We start from the raw sequence: 26,091 nt of genomic DNA, 5'->3' as shown, positions 1-26,091 counted from the left end.
GCTAACACAGACACAAAAGGCGAATTTTGGGAAACTCGCGCAGGGCGCCACAGCTCTCCAGGGGAAGGGGACAGGTAACTTGGGTGACCGCAGGGATGAGGACACTGCTGCTTCTACCAAGCGCAGAGTAAATGCGGGGGCTGCGGCGCAGCGGAGTCATCCACAAGGCTCTCCAAGAGCCGCGCCTCAGGGAAAAGGTGAATTCAGTCGCATTAAGACCCTGGTCGCAGCCGCCGCAGCCTCTTCTCATCGACCCTCCCACCTCACCTTCAGTCTGCTTTTCCAGCTCCCTCCGGGATCTAAGCTCCTCGGTTCGTTAGACCGCAGCTCCAAGCCAAACAGCAACACAACGCCGAGAAGCTTAAAGGCCCGCAGAGGCGGAAAGCGAACACCCCCGCCGCCATTCTTTTTTTTCCTTCTTTGAGACGGAGTCTCACTCTGTCGCCCAGGCCGAGTGCAGTGGCGCGATCCCGGCTCACTGCAGCCTCGACCTACAGAGCTCAGGCGATCCTCCCGCGTCAGCCTCCGGCGGAGCTAGGAGTAACTGGGACTACAGGAGCGCGCCACCACGCCCGGCTAATATATTTATTTATTTTTTGTAGAGACGGGGGTGGTCTCACTATGTTGCCCAGGCTGGCCTTGAGCTGGACGCAACAGATCCTCCCGTCTCGACCTCCTGAAGTGCTGGGATTAAAGGTATGAGACGCCGCGTACTGCCCCCGCAGCCATTCTAGCTAGCGGTACCAATAGCAACCCGCAGCGGCCCTCCGCTTTTTGTTCCGCCCCTTCTGCTTGCGATGTTTCCGCTTCCGGTCCTGCAATTCCGGCTCTGCGGTGAAGAGCTTTGCATTGTGGGAACTCTTTCCTTTCTCGCTCCCCGGCCATCTTAGTGGCTGCTGTTGGTGAGTGGGCTCTTGCTGACCAAGGTTTAGGCAGCGCGGGGAGCTTTGCGGGTTGTCATTTGGAACTCCGGATGCTAAACTTCCTGTCCTGTCCTCTGTCTCTTCTAGCTTGGGGGCCGTCCCGCACCTGAGGCAGGAAGATGGTGGCCGCAAAGAAAACGGTGAGTGAGGCGGGCCAGGCCCGGAAGCCGATTCACGTGGAGAGATGTCTTGGCCGGGGCGGGCAGATGTGAGCCCACTGGGTTGACAGCATGCCTGCTGGCATTTGGAGGGCCCCAGAGGGAATCCCAGTGGCCCTCTCAATGACTTGGGGTCCTCGACTTCGGAAGTTAAGAGGCTTGGCTTCAAAAAGCTGGGTCCAGTTTTGAAGTGGTTGCAGACGAGGCCCTTAGGTCCGTGTTTAATGTTTGCTTTGTAGAAAAAGTCGCTGGAGTCGATCAACTCTAGGCTCCAGCTCGTTATGAAAAGTGGGAAGTACGTCCTGGGGTACAAGCAGACTCTGAAGATGATCAGACAAGGCAAAGCGAAATTGGTCATTCTCGCTAACAACTGCCCAGCTTTGAGGTAATCGAAGAACCTGAACGGGCGTCGCCTACCGCGAATTCATCGTGAACGAATATACAGGAGTGTAAACTTGTAATCTGAGTACCATGAACTCGAACACTTGCAGGATAATTATGGTAGCGATTGTGGTGTTTGGCCCTTCGTTGCCGTCTCCCGTACCCACCCCCAAATCATGTGCTCCCCTTCTGTGAGCTTATTTCTGGGGGAGAAATGTGTGTGTGGCAGGAGGAGTGAAAACAGGACATTGGGGTTTGATGGAAGCACAGACACATTATTTGTTTTTTCCATGTATTTTGTGTCCTGCTTTTTTGGTTCTTTTAGCTTTGAGGTGTTTAATGGTGCTTCATTGTGTGAACTTGTTTTAGTGTCAAAAAACTAGGTAAGAAAAGTTGAGGCTGGGCCATGGAGTTGCAGGCTATCATAGAATCACCTGGTTTAGCCCACTAAATCAGTTCAGAGTCAAGGTTTATGCTTGACTCACTGTTCTGAAATTGAACTTGGGGGTGTTGTAAATAAGCTAAAGAAACTTGGACCTTGCAGAATATAAGCCATGTGACCAAATTTTCTGTGGTAATACATAAGCTGCGTACAGCGTTTTATAAAAGGTGTCTAGTTATTGTCAAAGCCTGGAGGGCGCTTTTGGTCTCGTCCCATGGGTTGGGCTTTTCCCTAACCATTCTTTGAAACTTTAAAGCCTGTCTTCTGTAGTAGTGCTTCTGAAACATCACTGTGCAAAGGAGTCACATGGGTAATGTTAAAATGCAAGTTCTGATTTCATTGGATTTGGGATGGGGCCCGAGGTGCTTTTTTTTTTTTTGAGCCAGAGTTTCACTCTTGTCACCCAGACTGGAGTGCAGTGGCACAATCTAAGCTCATTGCAACCTCCGCCTCCCAGGTTCAAGCAATTCTCCTGCCTCAGCCTCCTGAGTAGCTGTGATTACAGGCACCCACCACCATGCCTGGCTAATTTTTGTATTTTTAGTAGAGATGGGGTTTCGCCATGTTGGCCAGGCTGGTCTCGAACTCGTGACCTTAGGTGATCCACCCACCTCAGCCTGTCAAACTGATGAGATTACAGGCGTGAGCTACCAGCTTGAGGTGCTTTTTAAACTAGTACATTGTAGCGCTATTGCTGGTATGTGGATCTACATAATTGAGTGGCAAGATAGTATAGGACTCCTTTCGAATTCCTAAAACCATTAGTGTCTACTAAATTGACGCTGAGATTTTGTATTTTTAGTAGAGACAGGGTTTCACCATGTTGGCCAGGTTGGTCTGGAATTCCTGACTTAAAAATGATCCGGCCTCCCAAAGTGCTGGGATTACACGCATGAGGCCAGAAATTTTAACTTTAAAACGGTGTCACTCCCTGTCTAGAATTCTGGGCAATGGGGGATAGTGATAGAAATGGCTTATTTTTTAAAGGTTTGGATTCTGGATCCTCCACTTACTATTCTGTGGCTCAGTTTCATTAGATTAAAAAAAAAAAAGAATAGGGCTGCGTGCAGTGGCTTATGCCTGTAATTCCAGCGCTTTGGGAGGCCGAGGCGGGCGAATCCCTTGAGGTCAGGAGTTCGAGACCAGCCTAGCCAGCATGGTGAAACCCCATCTCTACCAAAAATATAAAAAATTAGCTGGGTGTGGTGGTACATGCCTGTGATCCCAGCTACTTGAGAGGCTAAGGCAGGAGAATCACTTGAACCTGGGAGGTGGAAGCTGCAGTGAGCCAAGATCGTGCCACTGCACAAATAATGCTTTGCTTTTGTTTATTTGCATCCTACCGTCTTCTGTGAGTATTAATACTGTCTTAAACATGGTAGGGGTTGAGTAGATACTTGCTGGTTGCCCCTTCACTTGCAAAGGATACATATAAATGTTGGTTTATATTGGATAATGAATATGATGTTTTTAAGGGTAGTATGTGATTTTGTTACTTTTTGAAGGCCTTAAGAACATTAACACTAGTAAAAGAAGTAGTAACATTTAGTCTGTCAGTCACTTGGTATTGCATTTATTTATTTGCCTTTTTTTGGTTCCCAAAGGAAATCTGAAATAGAGTACTATGCAATGTTGGCTAAAACTGGTGTCCATCACTACAGTGGAAATAATATTGAACTGGGCACAGCATGCGGAAAATACTACAGAGTGTGTACACTGGCTATCATTGATCCAGGTATGCTTTTTAAATCATAAAGTCTTTTTTTTTTTGCCTTTCTAATGTAATGTCTGGACAAGTATTTCTTACTACGCAAATGTCTTTGGTTCCTAAATTCAGATAGAATATGGATATAGCAAGGCAAATCCTATAGTTGTCTTTTGTAGCGAATTGGTTATGAATGTCAACACATTATAATTGGCTTTATTATAATTAAAATTTTTACTGTCAGATAATAAATTTCATTTGATGAAGTACCTGCGCAATAATGACTTAAGAGATTTGGTAAAAGGTGAAATTATAAGGGGAGAATAATCTGGCAAAACAGAAGAAAGTAATTCTTGCTTCCTGAGAATAGACATGTAAAATTAGCTTGAGGAAAAAAAAAAGTGCCAAAAAATCTACATCATTTTGTTTTCCAATTGTGAATCTTTGATTCATAGAATATTGCGAATATTCTCGCTGTTCTGATTTTGTAATAGTCAGGACAGGCTAAACATTCGCTATATTAAGACCATGCGTGTGTCCCCAGACCTAGTTCTTTCCCTAGGTCTGGTTTTATAAATGCTGGTGATAAACCAATTTTATTATATGATCGTTTTGTGTGATCATATAATGGCTATGATTCTGGGTTATCTTTGATTAACCTTAAGAAAAATGACAGTACAGGTAATGTGATAACTTTTGCAAAAAATCAGTGCTGGCCGGGCGCGGTGGCTCACGCTTGTAATCCCAGCACTTTGGGAGGCTGAGGTGGGCGGATCACGAGGTCAGGAGATCGAGACCACAGTGAAACCCCGTCTCTACTAAAAATACAAAAAATTAGCCGGGCGCAGTGACAGGCGCCTGTGGTCCCAGCTACTCGGGAGGCTGAGGCAGGAGAATGGTGTGAACCCGGGAGGCGGAGTTTGCAGTGAGCCAAGGTCGAGATCGCGCCACTGCACTCCAGCCTGGGCTACAGAGCTACACTCTGTCTCAAAAAAAAAAAAAAAATCAGTGCTAATTTGCAGACCATTGTCTACAGAAGGGATAACCAAAGGTAAAGAAATTTTATGGTACCAGTTGCTATTAAATAAATTGTAAAATTACTGTATTTTTATTTTTTAGGTGACTCTGACATCATTAGAAGCATGCCAGAACAGACTGGTGAAAAGTAAACCATGCAAAATTTTCCTTTAATAAAATTTGCTTGTTTTAAAAACATTGTATCTATTTCAGTATTTTTCTCTATTTTTGTTTCAGTACAATTTCCTGAAGGTTGGATTAGAGAGGATGAGGCAGATGTGGTGGCAAGACTTTTCAGTAGTTACACATCCTGATTTCTGTTTTCCAGGGTTTTTTTGTTGCCGTTGTTGTTGTTTGTTTCTTTTTGGAGGCAGTGGTGCAATCTTGGCTCCCTGCAGCCTCTGCTTCCCAGGTTCAAGCGATTCTCCTGCCTCAGCCTCCTGAGTAGCGGGACTACAGGTGCACGCCACCATGCCGGGTATTTTTTTGTTTGTTTGTTTGTTTTTTAGTAGAGACTGAGTTTCACCATGTTGGCCAGGATGGTCACGGTCTCCTGACCTCATGATCCCCCCACCTTGGCCTCCCAAAGTGCTGGGATTACAGGCATGAGCCACCGATCCCAGCCCAGTTTTTGTAAAGGGAGGGCACTGGGTTCCTTTCTAATACTAGATTTTTAGGATGCTCAACTTTTGTAATACCATTCTCAGGATGTTGTTTGCATTTTATATTTGAGTGTGTTTAGGAGGCAACAAGGTTAAATGCCCAGAATTTAGCCAGAATTGCAATTTACCAAATCTGAGTAGCTAAAAAAGATTAACTGAAATGTTTCTCCATCCAAAATGCTGTCATAGGTCAAGAAAAGTTTTACTTTAATGAATAATCTTTCCTAAGGTAAGTAGTTGGTGCACTTGGACAATTTCTGAGTAATCCCAGATAATCAGTAGTTAAGTCCATGTTTGCCCAAGTATGTTTTAAATCATATACTCCTAAAAGATACACTGTGAAGTATGTTAAGTATTCACATTTTTGGAAACTATACTGCATCCCCCAAGAGTATGTCCCAGGGAATCCTTCATATGTTAATATCCTTTGGAACATTCAAAGGAATTAATTTGAGGGGAAATAATGATTTAGTTAGATATTAATTTACAGAGTTGAATGGTGCTAGTAACATATGCCCTATGTAGTCAGCTGGGCTTTGAGGGAGGGAGGCCACAGAAGTGTCAGAAAAGACAATGTCTTTTGGATTTTAGACTCAATCTTCTTGCTCCTTCTTTTCTCCCTCCCCTCTTTCAGGCAATTTTTGATGGTAGATGAGTGAGACAGTAAATGAGGATGCCTTCTAAATAGTATGCAGAGAATCAAGCATTTACTGCACTTGGAGTCAGAGGACCCCAGCTCTTAATAGCTATATGACAGCCCTGGGTGGGTCATGTTCCCAATTTGATAGGTGGGGGTTAGGAGTTTGTTTTTTTTCAAGGGAATAGCTCATGAGTTTAGTTTGTGTCCAAAGTTAATCTGAGGTTGTGGATATATTAATATTTGGAGAGTCTGGTTTTTAGTAGTTTTACCAGTTCGTTTACTCAGTATTTCTCAATTTGGGAGCACTACTGACATTGTGTAATGGGACAATTCTTTGTCGTGGAGGGCTGTAGATTCTGCAGGTATTTTTCATTCTTGGTTTTCCTTCCATGTCATTGTAATCACCCCCAAATGTCACCACATTTTTAAACTAGCTTCTCCTGGTTAAGAGTCACTGAATATATGAAAGATTTTAAGTGTTCTAGGGTGTTCATGTTTACACCAGAGACCGGTGTGGCCAAAGTGATATAAAATATTTGAATCTTTGACAAGAATTGCTTGGTCTGACTACTGGTCTCTAATAGTGTGTTTTCATAGTTCAAAATGTTTCAGTCTCGTGGTTAAGGCAGTTTGTGTGCTTATTATCTACTTGGTCAGTTTTTCCCATAAGTTGACTTTTCACACTATTTGGGTTAGTTTTTCCTTCAGCTTGACTAGCTCGAATATAATTTCTCAAAGGGTGGTGACCTGAAGACTACAATATTGCAGAATGTTGGTGTACCCTTTCTTTGCGTGGTTTCTGTTGTGGTTTTCTGACTGCAGGCATTTTGGAATGATGGTTTTTTAGAAAATTTATGATTTCTAGGGCCTTCTATTGATGATATGCTATAAGATCATTTGGTTTTTGCCTTTTCATTACATGTTCTTTTTGTGCAGTCACAACTATTCTTTCTTTCAGCAAGAAAGTTTAGAGAGACAAGAAGTTTAAAGCTAGTAGATAGGAAACATTCCTCACTCATTCTGGCCTATGTTACCTTTGATTAAGTGCTCTTAAACTGCTGTAAGAGAGAAAGTGACACTGACCAGGAAGATCTGGGAAAGTGTAAGGTGACATTTCAATTTTCTTTTCTGATTATAATGAAAGCAGTGTGTCTGGGTAGCTCTAATATTCAGAGGATTGTAGGAAATTCCAGCCAATTGGATTTACTCCATACCTCTGCTGAACTTTTAGATATGGAAATAGAAATCTGAAAGAAGAGGTTGGATATTGTAGAATGTGTTAAGAATTGCAGTTGGTATGGGATGGTGGCAGGAGCAAAAGGAATGTAGAGAAGAAACCAAATTTTAGGCTGATTATGAATACAACTATTAATAGTTGGGTTGTCTGGAAGATAATCATCTATGTCATGGAAGAGTTTTCCATCCCCTGTCTTCCACCTACCAACTACTACTTAGACTTGCTACTCCCTTCACCTGCAGTGGAATCTGGTTTCCTTCCCCCATTCCTCCCTTTTCTGGGCCTACCTGTGCTTGTTCTGAGGGTCAGCCTAGCACCCAGTCTAAAACAGGTGCTTCTGAGTTACCTTAGAACCTTTTTTTATGGCATTGATTACCTCTCTCTAACTAAGATTCTGCAGGACAGGGACTCAAGGTATTCAACTTTGTGTCACTTATCAAAAATTAGAGTGGATGATGACTACTAGGGCTTAAACATTTACTTAATTCTCTTATTGATACACTTGTGCCTTTCTAGTTCAGAAGTTTGTTAATAGTAGTTCTTAAATTTCTTATGCATTTACCATTATTTAATTTACTACTGCCTGTTTGCTTCAAAAGATGGTTTAGGGGTGGGAATCTGCCAGATTACTTTCCTCAGGTCAGCAAAGAATTTATTCTGTCCTTGCATTCACTCAACATATACTTAGCTCTAGCACCATCTTTGTGTCCAATACTCTTGGCTGCTAAAGAGTAAAAATATAACAGTTAATACTGAACATTTAAAATGTTTTAGGGCCCAGCACTGTGGCTTATGCCTGTAATCTCAGCACTTAGGGGGGCTGAGGCAGGAGGATCACTTAAGGCCAGGAGTTTGAGACCAGCCTGGGCAATGTAATGAGATCCGTTCTCTATAAAAAAGTTAAAAACATTAGCCCATTGTGGTGGCACAGGCCTGTGGTGTCAGCTACTCAGGTGCCTGAGGCAGGAGGATTGCTTGAGCCCAAGAGGTTGAGGTTACAGTGAGCTATCGTGGTGCTACTTCACTCTAGCCTGGGTGACAGAGCAAGACCCTGTCTCTAAAAATAAATAATGTGGTCGGGTATGTTGGCTCATGCCTGTAATCCCAGCCCTTTGGGAGGCTGAGGCTGACTGATCACCTGAGGTCCGGAGTTCAAGACCAGCCTGGCATCATCGCGAAGCCCCGCCTCTACTAAAAATACAAAAGTTAGCCAGGTGTGGTGGCGGGTGCCTCTAATCCCAGCTACTGGGAGGCTGAGGCAGGAGAACTGCTTGAACCCAGGAGGTGGAGGTTGCAGTGAGCCAAGGTCACGCCACTGCACTCTAGCCTAGGTGAAAGAACGAGACTCCATCTCAAAAAATAAATAATAAAAGTTTTAAGTACCTTACAAAATAGTGTGTATGTTAACTCATTTAGTCCTCTGACCACTCAATATTATTATTAGCCTTATTTTGCAGATTAAATCCAATAAGTGATGAAAATGGAATGCAGAACCCTTACACTGAGATGTACAAGTGGCAAAAACAAGGAAAATTGAGAAATAATATTTTAGACAATCTTCAAGTTAAATATCTTGTATTAATCTGTAGATTTTAATGCATTGGTTGGAGGCTTTTTGTTTTTCTTTTTTTGCCATGAGGTTTTTCTTCCCCCAGGAGAAATGTGTTTAATAGCTTTAAAAAAAAAAAAAAAAAAAAAAAAATTCTCATGGCAGAGAGAGAAAATGTTAGATTCAAAGGTATTTAATTGCTGAAAAGGAGGAGGCAGTCTTTTGAGCCACTAGGTGGAGCCTGAACACAACAGAGAGTAAAGTAGAATTGAGCCACCTTGGCAGCAATGCCAGAACTGATAGTCGTGCACCACATAATGACTACATACACAACAGTCATGCACCAGTGATGGACGGCATATACAACAGTGATCCCATAAGATTATAATAAGGCTGAAAAGTTCCTTTTCTGTGTTTAGATAAAACACCATTGTTTTACGGTTGCCTAGCATATTCAGTAACACGATGTACAGGTTTGTAGTCTAGGGGCAATAGGGTATATAACATAGCCTAGGTGTGTAGTGGGGTACCCATCTAGGTTTTTCTTTTGTTTGGTTGTTTTTTTTTTTACACAGAGTCTTGCTCTGTCCCACAAGCTGGAGTGCGGTGGCCCGATCTCGGCTCACTGCAAGCTCAGCCTCCTGAGTAACTGGGACTACAGGCACCTGCCGTCACGCCCAGCTAACTTTTTGTATTTTTGGTAGAAACAGAGTTTCACTGTGTTAGCCAGGATGGTCTCAATCTCTTGACCTCGTGATCCACCCACCTCAGTCTCCCAAAGTGCTGGGATTACAGGTGTGAGCCCGGCCCCATCTAGGTTTTTCTAAGTGCACAATGATGAAATGACCTAACATGACATTTCTCAGATCGTATCCCATCATTAAGTGATGCATGACTACCTCAAAAGTAATGTCAACCCAAACCAGTATTACTTCCTAATGAAAACTTGTGTTTTCAGGGTCAAATGGATTACTCAAATGTAATATAAACTAAAGGTTTAATACTTTGAATCAAAACTTCTATACCCAGAAAGAATCATGATTTTCAGATAAAGTCGAGGCCTAGGAGATGGTCTTCCAATTCTCCTGCACTGTCCCTTAAGAGGACATTCTAATGGAAATACTTGTCTTTAAATATGTAAACATAAGCTTATTCAACATGTCTTGTTTGTAAAGCATCATTTGGACTCTACAGTGACTTCCATGGAAAGGATGTCATTTTGGCTATCTTCGTTTCTTATTGAAGCTCCCACTTAGGGTGTTTCTTGCTATAAGTTCCTTCTTGAGTTGATAAAGTTGAAGTCTTTGGCCCTATTCTCACTTCTCTATTTTCTCAATTTAGGTATATCCTTTTAGAACATTTCCTATACTTACATATACATATTTACATATCTTTGAACAACTAGTGACATTTTTGATTTTTTTTAATTTTCAGGAATGGTGTGCTAAACATTTTGTCATTCTTTTAAAAGTCATTTTTGTTTTGAGTTTGACCATGTATTTGTGTAGATGTAGCACATTCTTGTACATGTGGTGTTGTATTTCTGTGGTATGGATTACACCAGAGTTTATCAGTTTCCCTTCTGATGATGTTTAAGTTGTTCCTTGTTTTTTGCTTTTACAGAGTCTAGTGACATTCTTATACAGGTCTCTTTGTATTGTATGTGCTGAAATCATCTAGTTAGATAACTGAGTGCAGTTGCTAGATTTACAGGGTTGTGTGCATTCTCAGTTTTATGAGATGTCAATAGACTTACTCTACAAAGAGTGCCATTTACATTCTTTTTTTTTTTGAGATGGAGTCTCTTTTTTTTTTTTTTTTTTTTTTGAGACGGAGTCTCGCTCTGTCGCCCAGGCTGGAGTGCAGTGGCGCAATCTCGGCTCACTGCAAGCTCCGCCTCCCGGGTTTACGCCATTCTCCTACCTCAGCCTCCCGAGTAGCTGGGACTACAGGCGCCCGCCACCTCGCCCGGCTAGTTTTTTGTATTTTTTAGTAGAGACGGGGTTTCATCGGGTTAGCCAGGATGGTCTCGATCTCCTGACCTTGTGATCCGCCTGTCTCGGCCTCCCAAAGTGCTGGGATTACAGGCTTGAGCCAACGCGCCCGGCTCCATTTACATTCTTAGAAGAGCCTCACATTTCCACATCCTTACCAACACTTGTTAAAAAATATCCTCATTTTTGCTAAGCTGATGGGTAAAAAATGGTATTGTTTTAACCTGCATTTTCCTGATTACTAATGAGATTCAGCATTTTTTTCATAGGCATATTGGCCATTTCTCATATATAGATATCTTCCATTTAAAGTTAAACTAAGAATTTTGCACTGAATACCATTCTCTGAAGTGGTGAATTTTAATATTGTATAAAAAATCCAACTTGTTCCACAAGTATATGTCGTATGATTTTATGCATACATCCATATACATATATCAAGGTAAAGTCCAATACAAAAGAAACAGCATTTCTTATGGCCAGTGTTCTACAGAAGTAAGACTGTGCAAACTTTATCGTATGGTCAAATGAGATTGCAACACTAAGGCAGGACGAGGCAGAAGCAAGTTGTGTCCACAGTATATTACAAAATGCCTTGCATAGCGTATTCATTCTCACCTGGTAAATTCATCTTAGAATTCTGAAGGATTTTTTTCCTAGATAAATTTATACAAGTTAGTGTCTACTTCTTGTCTTTGTTCTATGGCAAACCAGGTTTCTCAGTACTGATTGTTTTACTTCACAACATTATTGATTTAACAATAGCCTGCGCTTTGGGGCTCTGCGCTGCTTTCATTGTAATCCTTGATACAATAACTACAAACGTGTCGCGATTTCTAATCTTCATCTGTATCTCAGGCGATTTTCCAGGGCTTCCATTCTCTGTGTCATTTCTTCTAGTAAATCTCAAATTAAGGAAGATGAAGAATTGTCTATTTTTATTTACATTTAAATATAACTTGATTTATCCATGTAAAATTTTGGCTTCTGAAATACAAAAGGTTTTGGGTTTTTTTTCCCCCATTTCTGTCGAGTATTTTAAAACCCTGACTTGTAAATTTATAGAACTCATTTAACATTTCTGTTAAGACAAATATTTTGGGTTTTTTTTTTTTTTAAACATCATCAAAGCCAGATAGCTCAGTGTGAATTTGTCTTTTTAATTTTATTTATTTTTGGTTTTTTTTTTTTCTCTTTTTTTGAGACAGAGTTTCGTTCTTGTTGCCCAGGCTGGAGTGCAATGGTGCGATCTTGGCTCACTGCAACCTCCGCCTCCTGGATTCAAGTGATTCTCCTGCCTCAGCCTCCTGAGTAGCTGGGATTACAGGCATGCGCCACCACGCCCGGCTAATTTTGTTGTATTCTTAATAGAGACAGGGTTTCTCCACATTGGCCAGGCTAGTCTCGAACTCCCCACCTCAGGTGATCTGCCTGCCTCGGCCTCCCAAAGTGCTGGGATTACAGGCGTGAGCCACTGCACCCAGCCTTATTTATTTTATTTATTAATTTTTAGAGACAAGGCCTCCCTATGTTGCCCAGGCTGATCTCGAACTTCTGAGCTCAAGCAAGGCCACCTTGGCCTCCCAGAGTGCTAGGATTACAGGTGTGAGCCACAGCACCCAGCTGCAGTCTTTTTTTTTTTTTTTTTAATTGTAATTCCACTTCCACCCTTAATGCTTGTAAATTAGTTTGCCATAGCACACTGCTAAGAGCCAGAATTGATACTGTTGAGAATGTGGTGAAGAGAAGACAATGAAAGAATTCAACCTTGGAAAGTAAGATACGAAGTCAGAAGCAAAGGCAGATAGGGAGTTTTCACCATGATGCCACATAAGGCCACAGTTTTGAGGAATTCTGACCTATGTAAAAATATACCTTCTTTAGTCTCTTGTGAGAACTTTGGGGTGGGACAGGCAAGCGAGAGGAAAAGGGCATTAGAATAGGTATTGGTCTACCCTGTAAGCTCCTCAATACCCTCTATCTGCCCACTTGAGGGCAGAATGAGAGCCCAGATTCGTCAATGTATATTAACCACTCTCAGGAAGATTATTTCATTTTACTTTAGGGAGCATATTTCCAACTTTCAGAAATGGAATTGCTCTGTGCTGTTGTTCCTTATTACATAAGCCCTTTGGCACAGAGATAGATAGTTCAGAATTAAGCCATTTCCCTATAGACTAGTTGATGCACTTGAGATATCAGCCAGCTTTAGTACGCTTACTGTAATTTTAAGTTTAGAGCACTTGGCAGGGTGTTCAATATACAAAAGCACCGAATCCTCTTTTCTTTATTATCACCAAGCATTCCTTTCATTTGTAATATTGTTTTAATGAATCACTGGATCCTGCTGTTCCCTTGGTGGAATGTTTCATTTTTTAGAGTGCTGATAAGAGAAGATCTCTGCTGCCAAGAAAAAAAAAAAAAAAAAAAAAAAAAAAAAACAACCACCCCTGTCCTCCAGAAACTACACACACTGAATCCGTATGTGGCTGTGGTGTTCCTTTGGGCTAAAGGAAAATTTGGAGTTTAGACTGAGTTTGAAACCTCTTCGTTCTACATTCTTTGCCTATACTTGCTGTACCTTTGATGCACTTCAGACCTCATTCATGTCCTACATACCCTCCTAGCAGAGAGGGAGTTAGGTCAGTCTCTTTTCCTTACTTTGTATGCTGACCGACGGGCCTTCTTGCTAAGCCCCCTAGAAGGGCCGATGGCAACTAAGTGCTTGACTGTTGCTACTAAGCTTGGCTTGCCCTTGTCTCTCAAACACCTGTCAGGCTGCTTTTTAAAGCAAAAAGCCTTTCCTGGAGTTCACTGTTCGTGACTTCATGGGATTGACTTCAGTTGATAAAACCTACATAGAGTGTATGTGAAGTTTTGATAATATTCTTTGCATTCCATACAGAAGCATAATACAAGAAAAGGATATAGCGCTGTGTTAGTTTTCTTACTTCTTCGTTTGCAAGGTTCTGGAACATTATAAGGTTTTCACATTTGCATTGATCGTGTTTTTCTTCCAAAGGGCTTCCTGAGAAAGCAGATGGAAAGTGTTCACCTCTAGAATCCACCAGACTTCCCAGACACATAATAATAGGAATGAATCAGCATATGGAGGAAACCATAATGAAAGACATGTTCCACTTTTTCCATGCAGCCAGATCCAGTAAAGTAAATACCAGGAAAGCGCTGTATATGCTTTCAACACTGGAAGTGGCCCTTACTGTGGATTAGTGAGGAACACTTCTCCAGTTTCTTTTAGTTTATGTTTCAGTTCTCATTTTACTTAAGTTCTTTCTTCTCTTTTCCTCTATACCATTTCCTACTTCCTTCTTTCCTTTCCTTCTAAGCTAAGGTTGTTGGCAAGCTGAAAGGCTGAAATTAAGTTATCTTATAGTAATATTTTACTTGGAATTACCTGAAGGTTTTGTTGAATGAGAAAGCTTTTGTGTAGACCGTAAAAGATTGTCTTCTTCAAACAGGTATCTGTGTTGCACTGCAAAATTAGAACAGGAAAGTAGGTCTCGGATATTTATGGTGACTGGCTCAGATTCTGTAAAGAGAAAGAAAACTGCAATCAAACCTGCTTAACGCTTTTGGTTACAAAACAGCCATCAGCAGAGTACGGTACTTGGTATTCCTAGCACTTGGTGCCGAGCTCTACTTTGGGACATACTGAAGCAAAAAGACTGTTACCTTCAGTGGAGTAAACATCGTTATTAAAAAAACAAATAAACAAAAAAACAGCAAAAAAACAAAAACAGCCGGGCTAAGCGGCTCATGCCTGTAATCCCAGCACTTTGGGAGGCCAAAGTGGGTGGATCACTTGAGGTCAGGAGTTCAAGACCAGCCTGGCCAACATGGTAAAACCCTATCTCTACTAAAAATACAAAACTAGCCAGGCATGGTGGCAGGCGCCTGTAATCCCAGCTACTCGGGAGGCTGGGGCAGGAGAATCACTTGAGCTCAGGAGGTGGAGGTTGCAGTGAGCCAAAATTGTACCACTGCACTCCAGCCTGGGCAACAGAATGAAACTCTGTCTCAAAACAACAACAACAACAAAAACACTGTCACCTGAAACGATGCTAGTTACCAAATATGGCTTAATGTAAGAGTAAAAGTTAACTATCTTTTTGAGGGAAAAAAGGCCTTAATTATCATTATTTGAACATACTTACATTCACTTCTTTACAACTTTTATCTGGAGGGAAACCATGGTAGAAGCACCCACCGACATTTCTAAAAACACTGCCTTAAAAACTGTACCTGTTGGCTGTTGGACCCTTTTTGGCAGTTCCCCTGCTGGAGAGTCCTGTCTTCCATCGGAGTCTTCTAGAGCTGAGCAGAAAAAGATGACCAAAAGGAGTGACGGTTGTCCACAGGCATGTGTGTGTTCTTCAGGAAGCTGGTTCCAGACCACCTCCTTACCTACCTGCCATAACCTAAGGTCTTTTGGTTTTGTTTGGTAACACCAAAGATTCAAAAAAGCAGTTGATTACCATGATACCTATGACCACTCTAGGGCAATTCTCTCTCGTAAGAGAAGCTTGGACCCCTTAAGTACATCTTACTTAAGAATGCTCCCAAAAAGGTCATGTCTAGAAAGTAGGGCAGAAAAAAGGTGAAGTTGTTGAGGGATTTTAGTTGCACTGGCAGCAGCTCCACTTGAGGCATTTCAACTTGAATGAAACAATCAAGAGGCAAAACATTCTCTACTCACAGAAATCTGAAAGGCCTTCCCTCCCTGTTACCCCTCATCTCAAGAGTTCTTTCCCTAGAGGGGTAAGACACAGCACTTAGACTAGGATCTAACTGCTGAACCGGGTACATGAGTACAAGGAAAAATGGGCAGAACTGCTATCCGTAAGCATACCTGGCACACTTAGTAAACTGGAGAAAAGCATGCATAACAAAAATCTAAAGTCTAAAGGGCAGTCTAATATTCTGCAAACAAATAGTCCACGCAGAAAGGCATTAATTTTAACAGTAGGCTTGGAAGAACTATGTCCCTTTCCACTTCAATTATAGGTATGTTCTGAAATTGCACCTCAGCTCTCCTGATTTATATAATAATTGATTTTTAGTTAAATGATCATTTCTCTAGGGTGTTTGTGAGGATGAAGCATGCTGGTATGTCAAAACACTTATTACACTGCTTGGCACAGAGCAAGGGCTCAAACAATGGTAGCTATTATTTTTTTCTTTCCCACCTCCCCTGTTCCCCCCATCTTTTTTTTTTTTTTTTTTTTTTTTTTTTTTTTTTTTTTTTTGAGACGGGGTCTTGCTTTGTCACCCAGGTTGGAGTGCAGTGGCGCAATCATGGCTCACTGAAGCCATGACCTCCAGGGCGCAAACGATCCTCCCTCCTCAGTCTCCCAAGTAGCTGAGACTACAGGTGTGTGCCATCATGCCTAGCTAATTAAAAAAATTTTTTTTCAGAGACTTTGTTTCCTAAAGGGTTTTACTTTTGTTGCCCAAACTGGTCTTGAACTCCTGGACTCAAGCAATCCTCCCACCACAGCCTCCCAAAATGCTTGGGTTACAGGCGGGAGCCATGGTGTCCAGCCCTTCTTTTTGTACTGTTTCTAGGCATTGCTGGTCCTGCCCATGAAGGAGACACGTTTTTTGGTTGAGAATTTATCAGTAAAGGGTTTGTATGGGCCTGACATGGTGGCTCACGCTTATAATCCCAGCACTTTGGGAGGTTGTGGTGGGTGGACCACTTGAGGTCAGGAGTTCAAGACCAGCCTGGCCAACATGGTGAAACCTCACCTCTACTAAAAATACAAAAATTAGCTGGGTGTGGTGGTGGGTGCCTGTTATTCTCAGCTTCTCGGGAGTCTGAGGCATGAGAATCACTTGAACCCAGGAGGTGGAGGTTGTAGCGAGCTGATATTGTGCTACTGCACTCCAGCTTGGGTGACAGAGTGAGACTCCATCTCAAAAAAAAAAAAAGAGTTCATGCTGCCCTGTCTGCTAAGGTCTTCTGCGTAAGCTATAGTACCTTCACAGATGCCTTTCTTGAGTTTTTCACTTATCTCATCCATTGTGCTGAAGTCTTCAGCATAGAAGAGATGCTTGTCTGTTGGCTCAGAGGCAATCTCTTGTAGTTCCTCCTCAATGGCTTTTCCTACCCCAACAGCATACATAGTGATACCTAGGGTGCAGGAAAAATTAAGAGGAAGGTAGTTAGAGTTGTGTTCCCAGGGTCTGGAAGTTGTGTGTACTGCACCCAAAGCCAGTTAGATGTTAAGTGGAGTGATTTGAAAGGTCCATGCCAACCTTCTTTTTTATTTTTCTACCATTTTTATTTTTGTCCTATGAGCAAAAGAGAGGGATCCAAGAGAGAAGTGAGGCATCTGGGAGATGCTGGGGAGCTAAACTACTAACCTGTTTCTCAGCGCTGGGCTGGGCTGTTTAACGAATCTGCAACTTCCCTCTGAATTAGCCTTCTGGATTCATAGAAATGAGCACTATTTTATGGCTTGCTAAATGGGAATTTCTTCTGGAAGAATTCTAAGAATCAAGTCAATTTATGACCTAATAACCTAGTTTGTACTCAAAGCTACAGGATAGGAAATGTAAGTGACCTGAGGCCAAGTGAAGCTGCTTTTTGCCCACTTCTCTTAAGACGACACAACCTTGGGAGGAAGTGCTAAGCTGAAAAGGAGAATCTGCAGACCACTGGAAACCCCTAAAGTCAGGAAAAAGAACAAACCCAAGATCAGCCTTAAATTTCAACAGGGATATGCGTTTGCTTCAAAAGCTTTTCTTACACTGATCATTAGACTCCCTTCCCCTATATACTCTTCATTTGAAAGTAAAACACAATATGTTCTGCTTGAGTCCAAACATTTTTCAGCACTGATAACTTATTCTAACTAATTTATTAGACTAGATTCTTAAAAATGTACTTAAAAATGGCTCAAGACAAGGGGCAAGAGTTATGATGCCTTGTTCTGAGTCTGTGTAAGGGCAATAACCAAGTTCAGCATATTTGTCCGGGAGCCCAGTGATTTTACGCATAACTTCCTAAAAAGGAACTACTATCTTAAGATTCTGTTTGCTATACATAAGAGTAGTTAAATTCGTAAGAGGATGTCACCTCATATAAATCTTGTTGATTCAAGAATTAAATAAACATCAGTTTCTCCTACCACCTGTCTTTGGGTGATGTGTAGAGACATTTAAATGGAGCAAAGGGTAAGGTAGATTAGTTTCAGTGAGATGAAAGTGCTAACCACTGTCTCTGGAGACCAAGATGCTTCCCCTAATTCTTTTTAAGAATGCAGACTAGGGGGCCTATGAGTTTGACATGAGCTCTAGCAATCTAGGCTAGTGTGAACAGCCAGTTTTACAATCTACCCAGATGATTCTGGGCAGGACACTTTGTGGCTACCACTCTCAGGCTAGAACAAGAGGAAGAGATGCAGTATCAATAAAATGACCTCCTTCACAAAGACAGCGAGTGAATGTCGATGTGAACCAGCCTTTCTGTGAGGAGGAACGGAGTTCACCAATGGGACTGCCAGTACTCTCACTCCTTTCTTCATTCACTCAGCAAGTAGTTGTCACACATCTACTATGTGCCAGGCCTGATCTAGGCCCTGGGTCCATAAAGTCTTGGGTGAGGCCTTGATCTGTGCATACCTTATTTCCTCTTACAGGACTTGCTAAAGCAGTGTGTCCTCAACAAGTACTTTAAGAAGGCAGTTTTTGGCCGGGTGCAGTGGCTCACATCTGTAATCCCAGCACTTTGTGGGGCTGAGGTGGGCGGATCACAAGGTCAGGAGATCGAGACCATCCTGGCTAACACGGTGATACCCTGTCTCCACTAAAAATACAAAAAGTTAGCTGGGCATGGTGGCGGGTGCCTGTAGTCCCAGCTACTCGGGAGGCTGAGGCAGAAGAATGGCATGAACCCGGGAGGCAGAGTTTGCAGTGAGCCGAGATGGCACCACTGTACTCCAGCCTGGGCAACAGAGCGAGATACTGTCTCAAAAAAAAAAAAAAAAAAAAGAGAGAGAGAAAAAAAGGTAGTTTTCAAGCAAACTACTTCACTACTTCAAGTTTTCTTATCTCCATCAAGGAATCTAGAAACTTCACCATAAACTGTCTCTACCAATCAACCTAGCTTCTGGGTTTCCTTTAGCCAAGGGTCATACTCCTCAAGCATGCTTCACATCTGTACAACTGAAGTAACCCTCAGGTCAGCAAAACCCAGAGAAGAGGCTGGGCTTTACTGAGCAACAAGAGCTTAGAGTCATAATCTCTTCCATCATCTGATTTTCTGAAAAGCTAAATTTGCCTCCTGCAAACACAGGAGTATTATCCATCCTAAGGCTATTGCATTTTCAGAATGTTCGCTTGAAGTATTGGTTAAAAAATACAAGAATATATATACATAATCAGTAAAAGTTCCCATCAGAAACAATTTAACAAGCTCTTCAGTTGATTCTAGAGCAACCAGACCAGTGTTTTGGAACTATTGTGTATGTCTGTGGTTGAATAGCATGTTCTAGGTGATTCTCACACTGGAGATCACACACTGGCTAGTAAATCAGAGTGAGAGGATACCCGCCTGTGGTCAGCTTAGCCTAACCTTTTAGTCACCAGACTCCTTCCTGAGCACTTTATTTAACTCCTGTGGGGTCCTGTTAAGGCCTCTAGGTGGCAGGGTAGTAAAGATGTATAATGGCAGTTGCCAGGAGGCCTTTCTGCATACTCAAAGAAGCTTACCCCTATGGCCAGCAGAGACCACTGAGTGAGTTTAAGAAACCTGAACCTTGAGTGGTGTAAACCACACCTCCACCCCATATTACCATTGGCCTTGGCTTTACTGGCCCACTCGGAGACGTCATCCTGAGCCCGTCCGTCAGTGAACACGATGGCTGCTCTGGGCACCCTTGTGGAAAGGGGCCTGGCCCCTTCTCCTTGGGTAAAACTTCTCTCAAACATGTGTTTCAGGGCCAGCCCAGTCATAGAGCCCTTTCCCATGTATTTCATGTGGGCCACGGCTTTTTTCATGTCTTTGGCTGAGTTGAAGTTTCTCAGGGTAAACTCTGTGCGGACCTGCGTGGAATACTGGAGCAGCCCCACTCGAGCGGCTTTGGGGGAAATCGTCAAGGAATCTATAATTCCGGTGACAAACTGCTTCACGACCTCAAAATTCTCTTCTCCAAGACTCTTGGATCCATCGATCACAAAGACCAGGTCAATTGGGCCTTCAGTGCATTCTATAAGAATAAAAGGAAAGTTGACATAGTTGAATAAAAAATCATTTATGCACAAGAGTAGAATAAAATGATGCTTCAATTGGAGGCATAACCACTTTGGGGAACCAGTTTTCTTCTTCTTTAGATAATACACAGGACAGATGAGGTGTTGGGAGGGCTACAAGCAACAATAATTTTCACATATACTTTTATGGTTGGCTTGTCGTATTGATAAAAATAGTATTTTTCACAAGCAAAATGGCAGATGTACAATTGTCTAGGAAACCAAGTCTATATTGTACCCTGGAACACTGACAGGTCTGGGAGGAGCTGGGTGTAGAGTACACTGAAGGGTCTAACAATACCCAAAAGACTCCCAGAACTTTACTCCAGGAGGGTGACGTCACCCTAGTGCTGGCATTCTGACAGTCAATGGAGAAAGAGATTTCTTCAGCTCAGCCATCACCTCTGCCGGGGAGCCTTCCTAGTAACTCAGTTTGTATTGCTTTCTATATACCCCTAACACTACTAATTTATTCAACCAAAAAGTTATTGAGGACCTGCTTTGTACAAGGCAGTGGACGTAGCAGGATTGCAATAGTGACCAAGACACAATCCCTGACACCAAGTTGCATACAATCTAATGTACTCTATCTAGTGTTCCACATTGTACAATAATTATTTAATGATGTGTTTCCTCCTCCAGTCTGTGAGTTCCTCCTCAGCAGGGACTGTGTTTCATTCATTTTTGTGCCCCACCCCCCAATACTTGGCACAAAAAAGGTGTTCAGTAAATGTGTGGTGACAGACTAAGTGAATGAGGTGATGTTCATTGGGAAGCACACATGTAAGTACCCTACTGACCTATTAAAGCTGACAAAATAATTATTAGCTTTGGTGCGGTGGCTCACACCTACAATCCCCAGCACTTTGGGAGGCTGAGGCAGGTGGATGGCTTGAGCACAGGAGTTCAAGAACACCCTAGGCAACAGAGTGACTGTCTCTCTTAAAAAAAGAAAAATTAGCTGGGCTAAAAAATTAGCTGGCAATGCATGCCTGTAGCCCTAGCTACTTGGGAGGCTGAGGCAGAAGGATTACTGGAGCCCAAGAATTATAGGTTGCAGTGAGCTATGATTGTGCCACTGTACTCCAGTCCGGGTGACAGAGCAAGACCCTGCATCTCTCTATAAAAAAATAACAAAAAATTATCATCACCATAAATTCTTTACATGGAAACTTTTCAGGCTTTTTTTTTTTTTTTTTTTTTTTTTGAGATGGAGTCTTGCTCTGTTGCCCAGGCTGGAGTACAATGGTGTGATCTTGGCTCACTGCAACCTCCACTTCCTGGGTTCAAGTGATTCTCCTGCCTCAGCCTCCCGAGTAGCTGGGATTACAGGCACACGCTACCACGCCTGGCTAGTTTTTTTGTATTTTTAGTAGAGACGAGATTTTGCCATGTTGGCTAGGCTGGTCTTGAACCCCTGACCTCAGGTGATTCACCCGCCTCGGCCTCCCAAAGTTCTAGGATTACAGGCATGAGCCACTGTGCCCGGTCTCAGGCAACTATTAATAGATGGTTGATAGTAAGACAGAAATAAAAGCTTTATGTTAAGCAATTTGGATATGGAGAGGCTTTTTGTTATTTAGGACTGCAAAAGAAAAATGGACAGATCCAAAATGGATTATCTCATTTCTTCTTTTTCTTTTTCGAGACAGCATCTTGCTGTGTTGCCCAGGCTAGAGTACAATGGCGCTTTCTCAGCTTACTGCAACCTCTGCCTCCTGTGTTCAAGCGATTCTCCTGCCTCAGCCTCCCAAGTAGCTGGGATTATAGGCACATGCCACCATGCCTGGCTAATTTTTGTATTTTTAGTAGAGACGGGGTTTCATGATCTTGGCCAAGCTGGTTTCGAACTCCTGACCTTGTGATCCACCTGCCTCGGCCTCCAAGGTGTTGGGATTATAGGTGTAAGCCACTGCGTTGGGCCAGATGATCTCATTTCAAACAATCCACAATCTGTGATAAACATTCTGTTTTATATATCAAGCAACTGTTTAATCTTTCAAAGTGAGGCACAACAATATAAGCATGTAAAGACACACACATGCAAAACCATTTCTGTGCTTGGCCAGTATAACATGCTTAATGTCAGAGAGAGAGAGTGTGTGTGTGTGTGTGTGTGTGTGAGAGAGAGAGAGAGAGAGAGAGAGAGAAAGAGAGAGAGCATGTTGGGGGTTTGGGTTCTTCTGTTTCTCCATTAAGTGCTTTTCCTCATCACTCAACCTATCGATCTTTTATTAGTGAAAGAGGAAAAGACCAACTCAAAGCTTCATTTACATTCATAGTCTGTTCCTAAGTGAACCAAAAAAAGACTCAGGCAGCATGCATGTGGCTCTTCAGCAGATTTCAAAAATACTGAAATAATTTTCCAGCAGTGAGTCTGTTTTCTCCTCTTTTCTGTACACATTTTTCTTACAGAACAAAACTAGCACTTGCAACCCCCACACACAGAATGGGGTCCAGAAGCCTTCTCCAGGGAACACAAAACAAGGCAGAGTGGAAAAACATCAGGGAGAGCAGGGCCCACATATTTGCTTTCAGACACAGAAAGGACAGCCCCACTTGTTAGCTATTTTTTTGCCAGAGGGTAATTCCCACTTTTCTTGGGCATTTTCTTTTTGATAGTTAAGTTGATAAGACTGGAACGGAGCTGTGACTTGCTTTCAGAACATAATTTTCAGAAAGTTCTAGAACTTCAGGCATGGATAAGCCCTTTAAAGATCATCTACTCCAGCCTCGCTGTTGCTTACATCTTCTTTTCAACATCCCCACCTAGTGACCATTCGGCCTGGGCCTCAACGCCTGTCCTGTTGAGGAATTGTCACCTTACCACTGAAGCCCCATTTTGGACATTTCTGCTGTTGATGATTACAATAGTGATCATTTTGTTTGTTTGTTGTTGTTGTTGTTTGAGATGGCATCTCGCTCTCTCGTGCAGGCTGGAGTACAGAGGCGCAATCTTGGCTCACTGCCACCTCCGCCTCCTGGGTTCAAGTGATTCTCCTGCCTCAGCCTCCCAAGTAGCCAGAGCCACAGGCACACGCTACCACAGCTGGCCATTTTTTTGTATTTTCAGTAGAAGCAGGGTTTCACCATGTTGGCCAGGCTGGTCTTGAACTCCTGACCTCATGTGATCTGCCCACCTCGGCCTCTCAAGGTGCCAGGATTAAAGGCGTAAGCCACCGTGCCTGGCCTGTCTGTTGTTTTTTAAATTTAATTTTATTTTAAGTTCTGGGATACATGTGCAGGACATGCAGGTTTGTTACATAGGCAAACGTGTGCCATGGTGGTTTGCTGCACCTATCAGCCCATCACCTAGGTATTAAGCCCCACATGCATTAGCTTTTTATCTTGATGTTCTTACTCCCCTGACTCCCCCCAACAGGCCCCAGTGTGTGTTGTTCCCCTCCCTGTGTCCATGTATTCTCATTGTTCAGCTTGACTTATAAGTGAGAACATGCAGTGTCTGGTTTTCTGTTCCTGTGTTAGTTTGCTGAGGATAATGGCTTCCAATTCCACCCATGTCCCTGCAAAGGACATGACCTCATTTCTTTTCATGGCTGCATAGTATTCCATGGTGTATATACATCACATTTTCTTTATCCAGTCTATCATTGATGGGCATTTTGGGTTGATTCCACGTCTTTGCTATTGTGAATAGTAATAGTGATCAGTTTTTGAGCACTTAGTGTGTGTCAGCACTGGGCTCAACACCTTTATTTATTTTTTATTAAAAAAATTTTTTTTGAGACAGGGTCTCGCTGTGCCACCCATGCTAGAGTGAAGTGGCACAATCACAACTCACTGTAGCCTCAACCTCCTGCACTCAGGTGATCCTCCCACCTCAGCCTCCCTAGTAGCTGGGACCATAGGCACGTACCACCACAACCAGCTCATTTTTCTAATTTTTGTAGAGACAGGGTTTCACCATGTTGCCCAGACTGGTCTTGAACTCCTGAGCTCAAGCAATCCTCCCACTGCAGCTTCCCAAGGTGCTGGGATTACAGGCGTGAGCCACCACACCTGGCTGTTCAGCACCTTTGGATACATGATCTCATGTATTCCTTGTGATGGCTTTGTGAGGTATCATCCTCATTTTATAGATGGGGAAACTGGGACTCAGAGAGGTTATATAATTTGTTTGTTTTTTATTTTTTTGAGACAGAGCCTTGCTCTGTCACCCTGGCTGGAGTGCAGTGGCATGATCTCGGCTCACTGCAACTTCTACCTCCTGGCCTCAGCCTCTCAAGTAGCTGGGATTATAGGTGCATGCCACCACACCTGGCTAATTTTTGTTTGTTTGTTTATTTATTTATTTTGAGATGGAGTCTTGCTCTGTTGCCCAGGCTGGAGAGCAATGGCGTGATCTCGGCTCACTGCAACCTCTGCCTCCCAGGTTCAAGCAGTTCTCCTGCCTCAGCCTCTCCAGTCGCTGGGATTATAGATGTGTGCCACCACACCCAGCTAATTTTTATATTTTTAGTAGAGACAGGGTTTCATCATGTTGGCCAGGTTGGTCTCGAACTCCTGGTCTCAGGTGATCTGCCCGCCTTGGCCTCCCAAAGTGCTGGGATTACAGGCATGAGCCACAGTGCCTGGCCGAGGTTAAATAATTTGACCAAGGTCACATAGGTAGTATGAATCGGGGTTCAAATCCAGATCTGTCTGAGCTGAAGCTTATGCGCTGAACTAATTAGACATGCAGCTTCCCTGGTAGAAATCTTCTTTGTCCTCGTGCTGAGCTGTAGCTTCTCCCAGTGTCCTTTCTTTCCAGGGTAGGTTGGGGTGGGGTGGGGTATCATACAAATCATGAGTGAGATGACAGTCACGTTGGTATTTGGTACCTCAAAAGTTTTTTTCTACAAAGATCCCCAGTTTCCTAATTTTTTTCTGCTTAACATAATACTGAACTTCCTCACAAGATCATGATTCTTATTTCTAAATCGTGTTTATCTTATTTTTTTCTAAAAAATAATACATGTATTTGGAACAAAAAATATTAGAAAAAGGGTGTGTGTGTGTGTGTGTGTGTATAAGGGTATACACATTATATATGTTATAATGGTATACACATACACGTATATATAGAGAAAGAGAGACTGTATGTTAGAGTGTTTTACAAAATATATCGATGGTAACAAACTTCAAAAAACATTCAGCACCATGCTTTTTTCACTTAAAATATCTTGGGGATACATCCAGAGCTGCTTGTTGTTTTAACAGCTGCGTCATGTTTTATTACATAGATGTGCCTTAATTTATTCAGCCAGGCTCATGGGTGATCATTTAGCTTGTTTCCAGTTTTTGCTGCTACAAATAGTGCTGTATAAAATATCCTTGTATACATGGCTTTGTAAACATGCACATATCTATAAGATAAACTTCTAGAAGTGGAACTGGATTCATAACATTGCCAAATTGCCCTCTGAAAGGTTATACCAATTCAGACACCCACTGATCCATTTATCATTCCCTACTACAATATACCTTTGCCAACATAAGGAATCAAACTTTTTGATCTCTGGCAACTAATAGGTTAAAAAAAGGTATCACAGCTTTACTCTCTTACTATATATTTTCCTTTGTTTTTCTTTTATGGCTTTTAAATTTCATGTCATGTTTAGAAAGATCTTCTCTCAGATTATAAAATAATTATCTCAAGACTCCTTTTGCGGCCGGGCGCGGTGGCTCATGCCTGTAATCCCAGCACTTTGGGAGGCTGAGGCAGGTGGATCACGAGGTCAGGAGAACGAGACCATCCTGGCTAACACGGTGAAACCCCGTCTCTACTAAAAATGCAAAAAATTAGCCTGGCAGTGGGCGCCTGTAGTCCCAGCTACTTGGGAGGCTGAGGCAGGAGAATGGTGTGAACCTGGGAGGCAGAGCTTGCAGTGAGCTGAGATCCGGCCACTGCACTCCAGCCTGGGCGACACAGCAAGACTCCATCTCAAAAAAAAAAAAAAAAAAAAAGGCTCCTTTTGCTCTTTTGTGTGTGTGTGTGTGTGTGTGTGTGTTTTAATGTTTAAACCATTGATCCATCTCTCTTCTCCTAAAGTACCATGCCCAGAACTGAAGGTAATTCTCCAGCCCAGAGCAGAGCACAGCTGTCT

At 42.6% G+C, this 26,091-nt stretch overlaps 2 protein-coding genes and 1 non-coding gene across 6 annotated transcripts in view; 2 read left to right on the top strand and 1 right to left on the bottom strand.

The window, feature by feature from the left end:
* Positions 1–819: 819 nt before the first annotated feature.
* RPL30 (ribosomal protein L30) lies at positions 820–4,824 on the top strand. The gene is made up of 5 exons (XM_008001175.3): positions 820–902; positions 1,011–1,063; positions 1,321–1,466; positions 3,509–3,639; positions 4,729–4,824. Exons 2-5 carry the CDS (start codon positions 1,043–1,045, stop codon positions 4,776–4,778), a joined length of 348 nt encoding a protein of 115 aa, XP_007999366.2. The 5' UTR covers positions 820–902; positions 1,011–1,042; the 3' UTR covers positions 4,779–4,824.
* Positions 4,069–4,200, top strand: LOC119624957 (small nucleolar RNA SNORA72). Its single transcript, XR_005241117.2, has one exon. It is a non-coding gene; the product is annotated as a small nucleolar RNA SNORA72 (small nucleolar RNA).
* A 6,225-nt stretch (positions 4,825–11,049) lies between the features above and the next one.
* MATN2 (matrilin 2) overlaps positions 11,050–26,091 on the bottom strand; it is a 168,349-nt gene continuing 153,307 nt past the window's right edge. For 3 of the 4 annotated variants that reach the window (XM_073018239.1, XM_073018238.1, XM_008001170.3), the window contains 6 exons: positions 19,528–19,941; positions 16,710–16,862; positions 14,972–15,043; positions 14,124–14,258; positions 13,638–13,736; positions 11,050–11,607 (listed from right to left, as the gene is read on the bottom strand). In XM_073018239.1, coding sequence (XP_072874340.1) covers positions 11,552–11,607; positions 13,638–13,736; positions 14,124–14,258; positions 14,972–15,043; positions 16,710–16,862; positions 19,528–19,941 — 929 coding nt within the window. In that variant the 3' untranslated portion in view covers positions 11,050–11,551. The remainder of the gene's footprint in view (positions 11,608–13,637; positions 13,737–14,123; positions 14,259–14,971; positions 15,044–16,709; positions 16,863–19,527; positions 19,942–26,091) is intronic. The other variant, XM_073018237.1, reaches the window with a different exon arrangement.

This window comes from Chlorocebus sabaeus, chromosome 8 (genome assembly GCF_047675955.1).
Source record: "Chlorocebus sabaeus isolate Y175 chromosome 8, mChlSab1.0.hap1, whole genome shotgun sequence".
NCBI lineage: Eukaryota > Metazoa > Chordata > Mammalia > Primates > Cercopithecidae > Chlorocebus > Chlorocebus sabaeus.
Note: the sequence above shows the minus strand (reverse complement) of the source record. Positions and strands in the feature narration are given on the sequence as shown.